This window comes from Corythoichthys intestinalis, chromosome 3 (assembly GCF_030265065.1).
Source record: "Corythoichthys intestinalis isolate RoL2023-P3 chromosome 3, ASM3026506v1, whole genome shotgun sequence".
Classification (NCBI taxonomy): Eukaryota; Metazoa; Chordata; class Actinopteri; order Syngnathiformes; family Syngnathidae; genus Corythoichthys; species Corythoichthys intestinalis.
In genome coordinates, this window is record NC_080397.1 from 25,027,343 (window position 1) to 25,045,674 (window position 18,332).

General features: G+C 38.0%; 2 protein-coding genes across 7 annotated transcripts in view; one reads left to right on the forward strand and one right to left on the reverse strand.

Annotated features, from left to right (window-relative positions):
- The window catches only part of sh2d3cb (SH2 domain containing 3Cb), a 49,896-nt gene extending 32,975 nt beyond the window's left edge, over nt 1-16,921 (forward strand). For 2 of the 5 annotated variants that reach the window (XM_057831376.1, XM_057831378.1), the window contains exons 7-12: nt 3,856-4,220; nt 4,379-4,494; nt 7,268-7,439; nt 7,638-7,749; nt 8,761-8,988; nt 12,323-16,921. In XM_057831376.1, the coding sequence (XP_057687359.1) occupies nt 3,856-4,220; nt 4,379-4,494; nt 7,268-7,439; nt 7,638-7,749; nt 8,761-8,988; nt 12,323-12,486 (1,157 nt within the window). In that variant the 3' untranslated portion in view covers nt 12,487-16,921. The other 3 variants (XM_057831377.1, XM_057831380.1, XM_057831381.1) reach the window with 3 other exon arrangements.
- The window catches only part of LOC130913076 (UDP-glucuronosyltransferase 2A2-like), a 33,853-nt gene that overhangs the window by 8,575 nt on the left and 6,946 nt on the right, over nt 1-18,332 (reverse strand). The window contains exon 1 of one of the 2 annotated variants that reach the window (XM_057831383.1): nt 3,003-3,047. The exons of the other annotated variant lie outside the window; for it this stretch is intronic. The gene's annotated coding sequence lies outside the window, so the exon portion shown is untranslated. Of the gene's footprint in view, nt 1-3,002; nt 3,048-18,332 lie in introns of those variants that run through there. 2 annotated transcript variants of the gene reach the window in all.

Consider the following 18,332-nt stretch of genomic DNA (forward strand, 5'->3'; position numbering starts at 1 on the left):
GGACCGTCGGGCTGTCAAAAATATCGCGTTAACGGGCGGTAATTAATTTTTTAAATTAATCACGTTAAAATATTTGACGCAATTAACGCACATGCCCCGCTCAAACAGAATAAAATGACAGTACAGTGTAATGTCAGCTTGTTACTTGTTTTGTTGTGTTTGGCACCCTCTGCTGGCGCTTGGGTCCAACTGATTTTATGGGTTAGTACCATGAGTGAGAATGGTGTAATTATTGACATCAACAATGGTGATCTACTAGTTAATTTTTTTTAATTGAAAATTTGACAAATTTAAATAAAACGAAAACATTAAGAGGGGTTTTAATATAAAATTTCTATAACTTGTACTAACATTTATCTTTCAAGTACTACAAGCCATTCTATCCATGGATCGCTTTAACAGAATGTTAATAATGTTAATGCCATCTTTTTGATTTATTGTTATAGTAAACAAATACAGTACTTATGTACCGTATGTTGAATGTATATATCCGTCTTGTGTCTTATCTTTCCATTCTAACAATAATTTACAGAAAAATATGGCATATTTTAGAGATGGTTTGAATTGCGATCAATTACGATTAATTAATTTTTAAGCTTAAAAATTAATTAATCGTAATTCATCGCAATTAATCGCAATTCAAACCATCTCTAAAATATGCCATATTTTTCTGTAAATTATTGTTGGAATGGAAAGATAAGACACAAGACGGATATATACATACAACATACTGTACATAAGTGCTGTATTTGTTTATTATAACAATAAATCCACAAATGGCATTATTAACATTCTTTCTGTTTAAGTCATCCACGCCACGGATAGTAAGACTTGTAGTTCATAAAAGATAAATGTTATAGTTACAAGTTATAGTAATTTTATATTAAAACCCCTCTTCATATTTTCGTTTTAATAAAATTTGTACAATTTTCAATCAAAAGTAGAGTTTATATAATAATAATAAGAATAAAAATAACAATAATAAGAATTGAGTGACCAAACTCTGAGTAATGCCAGTTCACTTTGCATTGCTGTTTAGCTGGGTGAGAATAGGGCCTCATTACTACAGACTGAAGTGCTTTTCTTTTTGTGAACATTTTTTTTTTTTTTGAGAGATAGCAATATTATTTTTGTTGTGCTTTCACTAAATGATACTTCTGTTTGTTGTGAAGGAGTTGCAGAAGCTTATGCCAATAAACGGCGCAGCCCAAAGAATGCCTGTGTCCACTCGCCTTTATAACAGATATATCTCTGTGCATATCTTACCCAAAATACAACAAGAGACACATAATTGCCACTAAAAGAAAGCAAACTTACCGAAATATGTGTGGAGCACAAAGCAACAGCATAAACGTCTCACAACTACTAATTCTCCCACTATTAAAAGGAATAACATTAGTATGGAACGGCGCTGCGCTGCCCCCAAGCGGCCGGTGCTGTGCCGAAAAATAGCCGCCCCGCGTGAAATGTCCCCCCTGACGGGAACGCTTATTTATAATGCATTATTGAGGTGAAAACATCAAATGTTTTCATGGACACATTACAGTAATGGATTTACGACTGTAAAATCAGTTTTAAATAAATAAATTAGACAAAATACTAGTACTTTATTTTAGTAACAAATCGTGGACTGGGCCACATAACAATCTTTGAACAGAAATGTATTAGTCTACAGGTTTTCACGACCATATCTCAATGACAATCACACAGGTATGACATTTATTAGTTCAAGCAGAGTAAAATAATACATATATTCACGGTACAAGAAAATCGTTTCCATGTCCATCGATTGGTAAGAAAAAGCTGTACGAGTGACGTGTGGGCGCTCAATAATAAAAGAAATAAACAAATAAATCAAATAAACGCTCAATAAAGCGTTATAAATAAGCGTTCCCGTCAGGGGGGACATTTCACGCGGGGCGGCTATTTTTCGGCACAATTCCGGTGGCATTCTCTTCACTCTTAATGTCCATAAACGACGTCATTGAAATCTGTTTGAGGCAATGCGAGAGCGGCTCATTCAGTGCATGTGTTAATTGCGTCAAATATTTTTACGTGATTAATTTAAGAAATTAATTAATGCCCGTTAACGCGATAATTTTGACAGCCCTAATATATATATGTGTGTGTGTGTACACATAGTATTGTAAAGGAAATATATATGTATAAGGAAATATATATTGTAATTCATTCACTCATTAATACAAAATTAAGATATATTTGAATATGTATCCAAGAAGACTATGGACATGAAAACATGCAAACTCGATGCAGGAAGGCCAGAGCCTGGGGATCTAATGTGTATATTATTGTACAAATGAATTAATATACACAAAAAATCAAATATAATCAAATAATACATTTTTAATCCAAAACTGGGAATAATACATCATGGAATTATAATTAAATAAATTAAATGAAAAAATATAAGAAATATTTAAGTACTGCAAAATAGAATTAAATCATATTTTATATAAATTACATAAATTATTAAATTAATAATTAATAAAAACATTCATTTAATTTTAATTGAATTATATCACATAAAAAAATGAAGAATATGTGAACACATGTAAAAATATATCAAATATTTGATAGCCATAAAAAAAAAAAAAGAAGAAGAATGAGCACTTTAGAAATGCATACATCACTAATGAAGATGAAATGGATTATACAGGTGAAATTTTCTATTTAGATTCAGAAAATATACATATATTTAATTATACAATATAAAAAATTTAAAACATTAGAAAATAAAGTTTTAGCACATGTTTTCAAGGTTGCACAAGAACGTTTTAAGCCTGGAAAACAACATATATGCTTGTCATCGCTGACTGTAACTAAATACTGTATATGCAGGACTGTTGTTCTGACAAAAATATCAATTTTCTATCACACAAATAACATGTAAAATCCTTCAAGCTAAATTGAGGAAACATCTGGAAGCAATACTGTTCATTCCACAATCAAATGCCATTCGGCGAAAACATGCTTTGACTTACCGCGAGCGAACGAATATGCACACAACAATCACTGCGGATCGACTGAATGTTGCCAGTAGGAAGTGGACTCCACTTTTGTACTGGCCACATGATGTGGATTACATAAGTGGCTGTTGTAGATAAAGCTTTGTGTAATTTCCGACTACCTGGCATGTGCTTTTTCCATCATAAGCCTAATTACAATTTGTATCTTTTAACTCTAAATAGAGTTTGGTACCATATGATTTAGTATATATGAATAAGATTCCGCACAATAAGAAAGATTCAGTGCTATTTTGCTCTGTATGATACTGTTTTGAGACAAATATTGCTCCAGAATCGAATTGCGACTAGGGATAAACAAATCAATTACGTCATGTAATTTCAAAGTAAACTGAGAATAAAATAAGAGTAATTTTGAACCTAGTAACACTTAAAGGTTACCAGGGGGCGTGTGTGTTTGTATGGTGTAAGTTGAAGGTCTCTTCCACGGGTCGTTAACCTGTGCACACACCCCTTTAAGGCACGCAGTATATTGGGCAGAGAAGAAATTGGTGGCTACAAGCAGAGGTGGGTAGAGTAGCCAAAAATTGTAGTCAAATAAGAGTAGCGTTATTTCAAAATAATGTTACACAAGTACAAGTAAAGTCGTCTTCCAAAAAATGTACTCAAGTACAAGTAAAAAAGTATTCGGTGAAAAGAATACTGGAGTACTCCATTCGACACAGGGATGAAGCAGTTGCTACCAAAAGTGCTTCATGTTCTTGTGAATCATCATATTCCCTTATTAAAGGATTTGTTGACAGCTAGGTGTGGAAAGGCCAGTTGATTCTGAAAAGTGTTTCACAACTGCTTTGCACCTTTTTTTCTGCAGCTCTTCAGTCTACCAGCACCAACCAATCACAATCTTTCTCCAAAAGCTTGGATTCTGTGCTTCCTGAACTCAACCATGATATCCAGAGGCCAGATTCGGATGACAGCGGCTACACAGAGCTATTTCCGGGCCCTCAGAGCTTCGTAGAGCGGCTCCGTAATGAGGAGGCACCAAGGGCGGTGGACCTTTGCCTCCGTCCTATAGTAGAGACTGTGTCATCCTTCTCACCCACCAAATACTGCTCACCACTCATGCCCGTGGAGAACAAGCCCCTGGAGGTGGGGATCCTGCACCAGGTGAAAGAGCTCCTAGCCAGGGTGGACCCTCAGACGGCGGCTCAACACATCACAAAGTGGGACTGCACGGTACTGACCTTCCTGACACTTACTAAAGGTTGGGTAGTAAAGATAATGTAAGTAGGTAGGGGGAAATGTTGATAGGTTGGCCAGTAGCTAAGTAGAAACAAAGACAGTCTGACATTGAAGAAGGATTAAAATACATCAATCTAATCTATCTCTGATAGATCGCTCACATCTTGGAGATGTGCCCAGAAATGGAAATGATGATGGGAGCCAGCTCAGGGGTGGAGCTGCTCACGCTTCCGCATGGACAGCAACTCCGATTGGACCTGCTGGAGAGGCAAGTTGCACTCGACATCTCTATCACTTCACCTGACCACATTCTTAAGTAGGGGTGTGACAAAATATGAATGGTGATAAACTGCGATACTACGTACGTATCCCAAAAGGTTATCGATATGCTCCTGCCAAAAATCAATATATTAATTCACCCCTCTCAGTCAAAATGGATTGGACATCTAGCGCTATCAATGGCACTGAAACCAGGGCATTTGCAACTAATCTTCCCGGTTTTGGGGATATATATAGGTCACTTCCTGTTTATTTTAGGGCATTTACAAGTCACTTCCTGTTGATTTTGACTCCCTTTCTTTTCATTTTGGGACATTCCTGCGTCACTTCCAGTTCAGTAATCCAAAATCAACACTAAACACTTGTAAATGCCTCAAAATCAACAAGAAGTGACCTAGAAATTCCCCAAAATCAAAAGAAAGTGACCGAAAATAACCAGGAAATAACCAAAAATGCCCTGAAATGAACTCATTGGCTGCCACTGACGTCCATAGGCGTCCAGGGATGCCAGCAAATGAATGAATGTTCATTCGCTGACATCTTCGCACTTCAAACTGATTGGACATCTACAAGTGATGACCTCATTGAAACTTACAGCAAAAGGATGAAAAGAGCTTGTTCTCTGTTTATTAGTTGTATTGTAGAATATAGTACAGGGATTTAACGTATTAATAATACATAGTTGTATCGCCATATCGTGAGATAAGCGTTAGTGGGAGCCTTGTATCGCAAGACACATTATATCGTGAACAACCCAGAGGTTCCCGCCCCTATTCTTAAGGCTTTCGAAAGCTCACCAATGATTGTGGCTTGGTAGAGAAGCCAGATGTACTTATTACGACATGTAATTTGGCAGGTGGGTCGATAATGAGTAGCTCTACAAAATCAGAATTGGGCTATTTTGGCTTGAAGCATACATTTCCTCAAAGACAGTTTCAATTAGAAGCATGAAGGTCGTTTTACCAAATCCACCCGAAAAGCCACAAAACATCATACTCAAAAAGGCACAGAAGTCTAACCGACCATTACCAGGTCACTTTGGCCATTTCCTGAAGTCCTTAAATGAAAAACATAGTCCTAGAGTCAATGTTGGTACACGTTACATTTACTCGAGTAACTGTTGAACTTTTAAGAAAAATGTATTTACCATAGTATTTTTACCATGCCATACTTTTTACTTTGACTTGAGGAGATTTGTGAAGAAGAAACACAACTCTTGCTCCACTACTTTGGGCTACACTAGAGTTGTTACATTTGTCCTCTCTATTCTACATTTTAGATTTGATTAATTTTTGCCAGAGATGCCGACAGCGCCTCAACCAGTCTTGCCAATAAGATGTCGCAATAACAACAACCACATGACTCTATTATACCAATCAGACGTAACAATTGTCATATGTCCACACACAAGCTTGCAGTCGGAAGATCTATGATTACATCGGCCACTATTACGTGGTGTCTTTAAACCACCATAAAAATGAAAATATTTGACATAAAGTCAACAATAGTTTCAACTTCATTTCAACTTTCCTCCCAGTTTTTATTTGGCACTGGCAGACCACGGAAAAACCAAGATATGATTGTTTGTTTTACGGTAGGAAATATTTTTCTCCACTATTGGTCACTCATGCTCTTTGGAGATGTGATGCTTCATTTTTCTAGTGTTTTGAAGATTTTGAGGATTTCTGTGTATTTCTTTGGCTTAATGTGGACATGTAAAGTGGGGCAAATAAGTATTTAGTCAACCACCAATTGTGCAAGTTCTCTTACTTGAAAAGATTAGAGAGGCCTGTAATTGTCAACATGGGTAAACCTCAACCATGAGAGACAGAATGTGCAAAAAAACAAAAAGAAAATCACATTGTTTGATTTTTAAAGAATTTATTTCCAAATTAGAGTGGAAAATAAGTATTTGGTCACCTACAAACAACCAAGATTTCTGGCTGTCAAGAGGTCTAACTTCTTCTAACAAGGTCTAACGAGGTCTAACGAGGCTCCACTCATTACCTGTATTAATTGCACCTGTTTTAACTTATTATCGGTATAAAAGACACCTGCCCACAACCTCAGTCAGTCACACGCCACTCCACTATGGCAAAGACCAAAGAGCTGTCGAAGGACACCAGAGTCACTCACAGCAGGAGGTGCTAAGGAAGTTTTTCCTATCCCAAAACAGCTGTTCCGGGCCAAATTTGTAATGCTCGCGCGTTTTCTCCAAGGCGTGCACAGTAGCAGTACACACGGATGCTGGATAGTTTGCGTACTACTACTAGGCTACTACAAAGACAGAATTCTATTTCACCTACAGTGAGTGTTGGAGTTTTTGTATTGGAGGTAAAAGCGCCCGTGTACTATAATGCAATTCCCCGCAGCTAGATGGTGCAATGGCACTCAAACACATTTGAAAACTAAGAGGTCCAGTAAGTCTCGGATTAAAGCCACCTTTTCACAAATAGGGCCTAATCCAACAAGACCCAGTAGCATGCAAGGTGTCAGGTGGTGACCATGTTATAAAAAAATAAAAAATAAAAAAAGACGTTTTCAGCATATATATTTAATCTCCAAAGTTAAATACGCTATTGTTTCAATAGGTTTCATTAATTTGTTTTTACCCCCTCCAAAAATCCACCAACACCATGGGGTGCTGCAGCACCCTCAGCACCCTACTTTCCGTGCCACTGAGAAACGCTACTTTTAATGGAGTGAAATGTTTGGTTACTCTACCCCCCCTGCTGTTAAGATAAATACTATATCTCACGTAGGCTGCACACTATGGCGACCATGTTGGCTGTCAATGTTTTGGGATGCACCGGCACCACTGAAGAGCGAGCCTGCGTGCTGCATAGAATGATCAGCATAGCCGCTGAGCTCAAGAACAACATGGGCAACATGTTTGGATTCTCTGCCGTCATGAGAGCGCTTGAGCTGCCACAGGTCAACTGCATTCAGTAAAGTTCCTTTTACACAGTCAAAGTCCTGTGTCGCTTATCTGTGTAATAATCACGACTTTGGAAAGTAAGGGACTTCTTCCCAATAACTGCACTAGATCACCAGAGACTGTCAGTAAGAAAGGTTTGTCTTTTCAATCATTACATTTTAACTCAATACATTTGTTATTTATTTACCGGTTAGGTGGCTCGTCTGGGACAGACATGGACGGCGTTACGGCAGCGGCATACAGAGGGCGCTGTTCTCTATGAGAAAACTCTTAGGCCCTTTATGAAGAACCTGAATGAGGGCCAAGGTAAAACACCATTGGCGGTTCCTGGTACTGGCGGGTTGGGCGTTTGCACGGGGCGCCAAAGTGGTTGGGGGTGAAGACCTGCCCCCTGCGAGGGCGTTATCATGTGGAGTGCAAGTAATTCTACGCGTGCACTAGATTTGGACCAAATATTGAGTTTGAAGATATGGATTTTGAAATATCACTAGAATGCACTGTCATATGATTTGAGCTTTATGGCCTGAAAATATTTGAGTCAAATGGATCTGCTAACCCAGCAAATAGCCAGAAGTAGCCACCGACCATTTATGGTGCTCATGATACATGGAGGAACAATTTTTGCTTATAAACCACAAGAATAAGCTTCACGAGCATTGACAAGTAATAGCACATCAATAGAACAAAAGTCATTTAAACTCACGGTTTCAAAACAAAACTACAATGATCACATAACAACAAACCAAATAGCATAACTAGCAATTAATGAAACAACTGGAGCAGTAACTGAAGAACTAATTAGCACAGTACACGACTCTCTATTTTTGAACAAAAAGACAACCTTCGTCATGAAAATTTTATGATTTATATCCAAAAAAGGGATTTGATAACAAAAAATAGTCTGCCTTATATTTTGTTTTGCATTAAAGTGTTTGCAAGAAGACTATAATAGGCCATAGAAAATGAAATTTCCCCAATAAATCACACCATTTGGCCATCAAAAGGATATTTTAGGTCAGGGGTCCCCAACCTTTTTCCTGTGAGGGCCACATAACTTTTCCCTCCTCTGATGAGGGGCCGGGGTCAGTTTGTAACAGAAAAAGTGTGACGATTGCAGGAGTGCCTAAATGTAAAAAATTATTGTTTTTCAGAAAGCCACAATCAAATAACCCTTTCTGGAATCTTCACGGAACAAAAGTAAATAAAATAAAAACAATAATATAATATAAGAAGCAGAGGCGGGCCACTGCTTTAGGAAATAAAAATCTAATGAAACACTGTTTGTTGACAGTAGTCTATATTATGTGTGTGATGCAGAAAGCTGGCCCACATCAGGGACCACCTTCCCTCATGTCCTGCCACTGTTGTGGCTTCTGGAGAAGAGTGCAGCTGTGGTTGAGGGGTTCCAGGGCGCCAAGACTTTGGATGCTCCTGAGGCCAGCCTGGACGTGGACTTAGACGTGCTCATGTTTCAACTGGAGGCTGCCAGGAACACCGCCCAGCTCGGGGCGGTCTACGCTGCCAATGCCCGCAGCAAACTCCAAGGTATGACAAGATCATTCAAATATATCGTAACAAATACAGCTTGTTGAACAGGGAGCATTGTCGGTGAACGATCAGATTTAGCATACAGTATGATCGCTTACAGCCATCGCAGTCTTACCGTCAATGACGGTCAATGAATTAAGTGTGCGTATCATACATATTATTGACATTTACATGTTTTTAGAATATAATGGGACATATAGTATACAGTGGGGCAAATAAGTATTTGGTCAACCACCAATTGTGCAAGTTATCCTACTTGAAAAGATTAGAGAGGCCTGTAATTGTCAACATTATTTGTATAAAAGACACCCGTCCACAACCTCAGTCAGTCACACTCCAAACTCCACTATGGCCAAGACCAAAGAGCTGTCGAAGGACACCAGAGACAAAATAGTTGACCTGCACCAGGCTGGGAAGACTGAATCTGCAATAGGTAAAACGCTTGGTGTAAAGCAGGGGTGTCCAAACTTTTTGCAAAGGGGGCCAGATTTGGTGTGGTAAGAATGTGGGGGGGCCGACCTTGGCTGACGTCCTTTTTGTAGAACAATATATTTAAGCAAATTTTAGCAAGCCATTCTGTGTGTCACATTTGCTTTATTATTATTATTTTTTTTATTTAATAATTTCAAGAATCTCACAACTAGCCTTTGTGGCGTTCGACTCTCAGGATATTGCTGCTGTGAAATTTAAACTAGCTTCAAGTTGCTTCAGTTTCTCGCTGCGTATCTTCCCTGTAATCTTGTCGTACATGTGAGCGTGTCTTGTTTGGTAATATCGCCTCACATTGAACTCTTTAAAAACAGCGACTGTCTCTTTGCAAATGAGGCAGACACAGTTGTTGTGTATATTAGTGAAGAAATAGTCCAATTTCCACCTATCCTTGAAGCGTCGGTCGTCGCAGTCAACTTTTTTTGTTGTTGATTGTTGCCATTTTAGAAAATTGGAAGTCAAGCGTCACACGGGGTAACGTTGCTTAGAGTGCTGCTTCCTTTTAGTGGGTAAATGAGGAGCAGCATTTAATGTGTGAGCTACTTCATATGCTGGTAGCAGTACTGCTGACCAATTTATTAAGTCTGTGTGCGGGCCAGACGTTATTAATCTTATGACAGAGGCTGGGGGCTGGATGAAATTTGACCATGGGCCACATTTGGCCCCCGGGCCGCACTTTGGACATGTCTGGTGTAAAGAAATCAACTGTGGGAGCAATTATTAGAAAATAGAAGACATACAAGACCACTGATAATCTCCCTCGATCCAGGGCTCCATGCAAGATCTCATCCCTGTGGCGTCAAAATGATATCAAGAACGGTGAGCAAAAATCCCAGAACCACACGGGGGGACCTAGTGAATGACCTACAGAGAGCTGGGACCACAGTGACAAAGGCTATCAGTAACACAATGCGCCGCCAGGGACTCAAATCCTGCACTGCCAGACGTGTCCCCCTGCTGAAGCCAGTACATGTCCAGGCCCGTCTGCGGTTCGCTTGAGAGCATTTGGATGATCCAGAAGAGGACTGGGAGAATGTGTTATAGTCAGATGAAACCAAAATAGAACTTTTTGGTAGAAACACAGGTTCTCGTGTTTGGAGGAGAAAGAATACTGAATAGCATCCGAAGAACACCATACCCTCTGTGGATCATGGGGGTGGAAACATCGTGCTTTGGGGCTGTTTCTGCAAAGGGACCAGGACGACTGATCTGTGTAAGGAAAGAATGAATGGGGCCATGTATCGAGAGATTTTGAGTGAAAATCTCCTTCCATCAGTAACGGCATTGAAGATGAGACCAGGCTGGGTCTTTCACCATGACAATGATCCCAAACACACAGCCAGGGCAACAAAGGAGTGGCTTCGTAAGAAGCATTTCAAGGTCCTGGAGTGGCCTAGCCAGTCTCCAGATCTCTCAACAGTGTGTGAAAAGCTTGTGAAGAGTTACAGAAAATGTTTGGCCTCGGTTATTGTCAACAAAGGGTACATAATACAAAGTATTGAGATGAACTTTTGGTATTGACCAAACACTTATTTTCCACCATGATTTGCAAATAAATTCTTTAAAAATCAAACAATGTGATTTTCTTTTTTTTTCTTTTTTTCCACATTCTGTCTCTCATGGTTGAGGTTTAGCCATGTTGACAATTACAGGCCTCTCTAATATTTTCAAGTGGGAGAACTTGCACAATTAGTGGTTGACTAAATACTTATTTGCCTCACTGTATGTCCCAATCTCATTGTAAAGTTGGATTAAATTTCCAAATGTGCCTTCAATGTCTAATGTTTATACACAAAATGCATAGTCAGGCAGTAATACAATGCATTTACTTCATTACATTTACTTGAGTAACTTTGAAAAAATGTATTTCTCACAGTAGTTTTACCAAACCATAATTTTTACTTGAGCAGATTTATGAAGAGGAAATGGTACTCTTACTCTGTTACTTTGGGCTACACTAGAGTCATTATATTTTTCCTTTTTTCTACATAGAAAATTAGATTTGGCTTTATTTTTGCTAGAGATGCCCATTGTGGCTCTACCAGTTTCACCAATGAAACGTCGCAACAATAATCACATGATTCCATAATACCAATTAGACGTAACAATATCATTAGATGACCACACACAAGCTTGTAGTCAGAAGTCCTTTGAACACGCTGGCCTGTTCAATCACGTGGCTATTTAAAGCGCTGTAAAAAATAAACTATCATACATAGAGCATTGCCATTAACATTACTCCGAAGCTCGGATTTCAACTTTTCTCCCAGTTTTTATTGGCACCGATAGACCACAGAAAATCGGAGATATGATCGTTTTAACTTCATGGTAAGATTTTTTTTACACTGGAGGGCATTCAAGTTTTATGGACAGGTGATGCTTCATTTTGTAGGGTTTTCTAGCCCGAATTCGATTACTTGTGTGTATTTGTGGCCTCATATGGTCATGTAATGGGTTACAATCTTATAATGACAGTTCATATTAATGACGTTGGGCTGAAAAATAGTACACCGTTGTTTAAAAACAAAAAAAACGTACATTTTAAGCAGTTACTCACAATGTTACTCATTGCTTGAGTATTCTTTTCACAGTTTTTTTTTTACATGTACTTGAGTAAAATTCTTGACTACTTTTTTTTTACTTGAGTAATATCATTTTGAAGTAACGATACTCTTACTTGAATAAAAAATTTTGGCTACTCGACTCACCTCTCTTTCAAGCACCTTACTGGAGACCTCTCAGCCATTCTGACATGGCAAAATTTTCTCCCAGATATTCGTTCTAAACACCAATATACTTGTTGCATGCCAACAAGCATTCTTCAAGAAGTTCCTTGTTGCAGATTTCCAGGAACAGGCGGACATCTCAGAGGTCTTCTGCACGGACTTCCAGATGCGGCTGCTTTGGGGTAGCAGGGGAGCGGTGGAGAGCCAGGTGCGGCGTTATGCGAAATTCAACCAAGTGCTGACTGCCCTGTCTAACAGGCTGGAGCCTCCATCATGCTGACTTTAAGACAAGGTCGGGAAAATGCTTTTCAGATAATGGAACGCAACACGGGAAATTAGCTCAAATGGGATTCGCGTAGCTTGTGAAAGGTCGTGGGATAGGATTCTCCGAATAACTGTATTTCTTACATAGATAGAAATGACTACTTATTATCAAGATTCAATATCTCTGATGCGATTTTTAAAATGTATCCATTAGTTTAAAAAAAATTTCTTATTGATGTTATCTATGTATGGAGTGGACACTCATGAAACGAGCACCTCACAATACGGTTTTTCACGATACGAGCATCTTCACAAGAGAAAATGAGTCTCATTATGCGAGCAATGTTCACCATACGAGCGCCAAAAAAAGCCTTTCCCTGGCATGGAGTGTTTAAGTGTCTTGGTGTCCCGCTAGGAGGGTTATGAGCAGTTCGCATCAACAGAATCCATCCATCTGCCCTCATCTTGCCTCATCCATATTGTCTAATTTTGTATCGAAGTGCATCTAAATCATTTGTGCTTACACGTGAACAATAACCGTGTCCTCCAGGAAAATGGCGAGCCAAGACAGTGGTGAGAGAAAGAAATTAATGCTCAGAATTGAAACAAAGCAAAAAATAGTAGGAAAACCTGAAAAGAGTGCGAGTTACTGATCTTACTAAAGAGTATAAGTGTTCAAGTTCTACAATCTAGTAAGTGCTTGTATATAAATAACATTGTTTTTATACTTCGAATTTCTTTTTTAAATTATTTAGCCCTAAAAATGCCTTGAATTATTATTTAGAGGAAACATAGAAAGTGCTGCACACATTCACTGAAATTTTATTAATACTTATGGAGAAACGATAGGAGTAATAATAAGGTAAAGAGTTCAAAGTAGCGGCTCATTATTTGAAAATTACAGAGGTTTAAAAGATAGTGGTAGAATAAATTACATACCCTTTTTTAAATTAAAAAACGTTAATTGAATTTTATTCTTTTCCTTTCGGCTTTTCCCGTCAGGGATCGCCAGAGCGAATCGGTTGTCTCCATCTAAAGCCTGAGTTTTGCTTCTGCGTTGCGGTGATGGCGTAGCGACTACGGCGTCAGTGAGCATTCGATAGTTCTGCGGCAAAGGAACGCGTTTCTCTGTAATTCACCACCAAGCCACTAGAGGGGTGTGGCGTTGTGTTTGTATGATTTTGAGGGACTATTGTCGACTTCCTGTAGTTTTCCTGATTACACAACAATGCCAATGGAGATGGGACTCTTGAATGTGGATCGTCAGTTCATCAACATTGAACAACAAATGTTGATCATATAAATGTTGAGGCACAGACGACGCAGAAGACTATTGCGGAGGTGGTCTGTCTGACTGTTGATGTTGCACAGACACTGGCAGTCACATTACAAATTCTAGCATCGGTGGAAGCCAGCAAGCTGCGTTGTCCAGCGTTTTGTCCGATTTCTTTGCAGTGTCCCACAACCAGCCAGTGGGAAGCCATAGCAGATCTGGCTGCTATGGAACTTCCCAAACTGCGTTGGAAGGTTTGATGGTAAACACGTTATCATAAAAGCCCTGAGGCACTCTCAATCAGTGATGATGTATGAAGTGTGTGAACTGTCTTTTATTGAAAATTTAACATCAAAACAAATCTTTTTACACCAAACCTGTGTTTTATTCTTCATATACTTGAAATGTGAAATGTAAATAAGTCACAGACTCACAGCAAACACATGTACACAATAAATGATAAAGTGCACCAAACAAAATTACGACATAAAGTGATAAAAAGCTGGCAGTTTTTGGCCGACTGTGTCACCGCTTCGTGTGGCTATTCGTTTCCAAATACATACATACTTGTCTCGGAGGTTCCTCCATTTTTTTATGCAATCGCTGACCTCCAGCCCCGTATTTTCAGCAATCTCCTTCCACGAATTGCTTACCATTTGCCAAATGGCATTTGTCAATCAGTAGCCACGTTTACATGCTGACTTTTATTCATACCGATTCAAATCATTCCGAATGGAAATTTCAGATCAGCTGTTTACATGTCACTTCATCTATTCCGATCCAGCGTTTACATGTGACTGCCTTTATTCCGAAAGGACGTTTGACAACTGCCGTCTGACATGCGCAGATTAATCAAAACAAAGCGTCACGTTGCAAAACATGGAGATTGATCGTCGGAGTGCTGCTGTTTTAACTTCAACCCACTTGTTGTGTTTGTGGGGTCGTATCCGCTTCTGCTGTTTTGCTCTTTTGCCTTGTAGTAGCCGGTTATCCACCGGTTTATAATCTGGTCAACGATCCGGTCTATTCCGGCTTCATGTAACCTCTCGTGAACTTTTTTAAATAGTTCACTGTTCCTCGTTTTACGCCCGTCTAAGCGAGCGATTATATTCAATTCTTTTAAAGTTTGAATTAAATACAATCTTTCCGCCGGACTCCAATTAGGTGCGCTGTGCCATGGAAGCCATGTTGCAAGTGACGTTACTTACGTCACAAAGTGACGTCACCACGTCAGTACGGAGCATGTGCAGAAAGAACGCAACCAGACACCATTCCGCTTCCCTGTTTACATGATATAAATTTACTTCTAATCGGTTTGGGAAAAGGAATATTCCACCCCTGTGAATCGGAATGAAATTCCATTCGGTTTGGGCCTGTTCATTCCGAATGAGGTGTTTATATGGAACACATTTATTCGGTTTGAACAAATATTCCGATTGTAATTGGAATATTTGGCTCCATGTAAACGTGGCAATTGTAATGTCTCGACGAGACATTTGAGCGTGTAAACGTGGCAATTGTAATGTCTCGACGAGACATTCATGGTTGTCTTACTTGCGGACCTCTCTAATGATCCTCTCGTCTGCTTGGTCCATTTTTGTGTGTAGCACAACAATGTTTGGAAATGGCGGTGATTTCGCGCTGAACTGGAAACAACAGTCTGAGCGGACCAATCACAGTCCATTTGCGTCACGTCAACGCAGTCAGGATTCTAATTAAGTACACGTCAGTCTACGGCGGAGGGTCATAAATTGGGTCTGCCTTGACGACGGAGGTCTGCAGCAGAAGCACAACTCGGCCTTAACCCTGTCCTCTGTATCCTCTGCTCTCATTCCACCGACCTTCATGTAAATAATAAAAATAGATATTTACAATTATATTGCACATTTTACTTTTACAGTGTCTTAATATACTATATACTTGGCACATTTATAATTTGTCAAAAACCATTTCTATTCAGAATGCATTTAAGATGGAATATTTCTCATATTTTATGTAATGTTTCATTTTATTTTTTGGTTTATTTATTATTTTCATTTAGATTTTCCTCCGTTTTAAGTGTTAATTGATTTAATAAAAAAATTCAAAAATATTTATTTGATTTTTGTTTGTTTTAGTTTTATTTATTATTATCAATAATATTATTTTAAGACCAGTTGGCATGGGGGCGATTATAGAAATAAAAATTAAATTGATGTATTAATTTAAGATTAAAACAATTTGAACAAGTTTAAAAATAATCAATTCTTAATGTAAAACTTTAATATAAAACAGTTGAGCTTTTTAGACAATGGCAAGATGCGTGTCAAAATTAATAATTTCTTTCAAATATTCAATTCAGTCAATTATGTTGTCTGAAAGTAACGCGTCCAGTGTATCTGCCCCTAATATGGAAAAAGGAAATAACGCCTAAAAAATGAATGATCGAGGTTGGCTGTAACCAGGGACTTCTTCTGACATAATCCAATAATTATCCATGAAGTTTTTGGCTCAGGAGTCCTTTTCACGGACACGCTCTTCATCCAACTTCCATCCGTCCACTGTCCTAGACACCTTCACTCCTCACATTCAGAACTTATAGAACTTTAGCAAGTAGAATTTATGTTTTTATGAATTTATGGTATAAAAATGGTCGGGCGGGACCTGCATAAACCTGCTGGATTACACTGCCGACACTGTTAAAAAATGTTGAATTTTTGAGCGTTTTTTTTTTTTTTTTTAATTATTATTTTTAAACTATAGATATTACTGTGATGTTAATGTTCCTAATCAGACTCCACAATTTATCATCTACTTGGCAGCTAATTGGTTATCAAATCAACAACAAATCGTCATGGTTTGAGTTAGGTTCTGTCAAGTTTGTACACTAGTGTTTCTTGTCTTTATGATTGCCCATTTATTTTACCTGTCATTGAGTGTCGATCAATCCGCTGCCTCTGGTGGCACCCACCTGTTCCTCATTGTCTCCCATATCTGTGTACCTAAGCTCGCCATGTTTAGCAATTTCTTGTTGCGTCATTGTCAATTTCAACATCCGTGCCTTAAGTGTTCTTGTGCCCCGTCTTGCCTTGTTAAGGGTAAGTTAGTTTGGTAGTCTGATTTTTTGGTTTACCTTCGTCTGTTTGGATCCTGCCTATTGCTTGTACCTTATTTTGGGTCTCCTAAATTAAACATTTTTGCACTGATCCCTGTCTGCCTTGCCTTCTATTTCTGTGTATTTGGGTCCATTCTTTGTTCTCGCCGGCTCAGTCTCGACACCCTGACACAAGTTTGAGAATCAATTCATCATTTAGAGACATTGTTAACCATTATTAAAACCCTCTACTTTGGGCATTTTAGCTGTAAATATTCAGCCATTTCTGCATTCACAAAAGAAAGGCTGATTACACTATTGTACACATATTTTGTTCCCAGTTTCAAAGTGGTATTTCGTAGTTAGTTTCGACACATTTAAATATAAAAACACTTTTGTTTCCCAAAAAGTTTGGGTTTGTGGTCCTGACTTTAAAATTTCCACATTTCTTTACTATTGCACTTTCAAATGTGTGTGCCAAACTGAGCGCGCAGAGAAAACAAACCGCCGAGTGCAGGGTTCGAGTGATTGAGCGAGAGCGGGATGGAAGAATTAAGAGGATAAAACCACAATTATGGAGCCCAGAGTAGATTCTTTTCTAAATATTATTTTCTGTGCTCAAAATTTATCATTGCTCGCTCAGAATAGTGGCACAAATATAACGCCATACCCTTCAATCAAATGTTTGTTTTTTTAAATTCACACATAAATGTTCATTAAAACCGCTATTCTTGCACTTTTTCAATCCAAATTGGATTATACACCGAAATCAATAAAAGTTATTAGCAATTTAAAAAACTAGTAAACTGAATGTTTTTTCCCCTTCTGGTTGAAAAAAAATCCCATAACAAATTTACATGTTATACTGTGTATATTATTATTTTGATTACTGTCTTTTATTTTGTATTGATGATGTACCTAGAAGTGCCTACATTTGTATATGTCAGTAATTGTCAATTGTTTTATGAAGCAGATGTTTGTAAACATGTAAGTTTGAATTTAAAAAGAGAAATCTATATATAGGAGAAAGAGCAGGTCCAAAAGAGGTGTTGAATTGTTTCTAGTGGATCTTACAGAATGAACAGTTTGTCTAAATATATCTTTTTATATTTTTTATAAAGTGGTTAGCTTTACTAATAGAAATTTTAATACCTGCAACAAATTGATTGCAAAATTATTTAACCTAAACTGATTTCAGGATAATGATCGAACAGTTTTATTGCAGTTTATGTGATGCAGTAGGTAGATTTTCTTCAATCCTGATTCATATGGAGGTAGATTTGTGTCTTTATTATTCAATTAAAAAAAAAAGTTGCTTCAATAAAAAAAAGTCGCTTCAATCAAAATAAATATTTTCAACAAAAAAAATCACTTCAATTAAAAAAATGTGTTTGAATGCAAAAATAAATTTGAAAGTCAAAAAAATGCATTTGAAAACTTTTTCTTTTTTTTTTAAATTAAAGTCAAGTTGTTGTTGTTTTTTTTTTTTTTATTGAAACAACTTTTTTGATCGAAG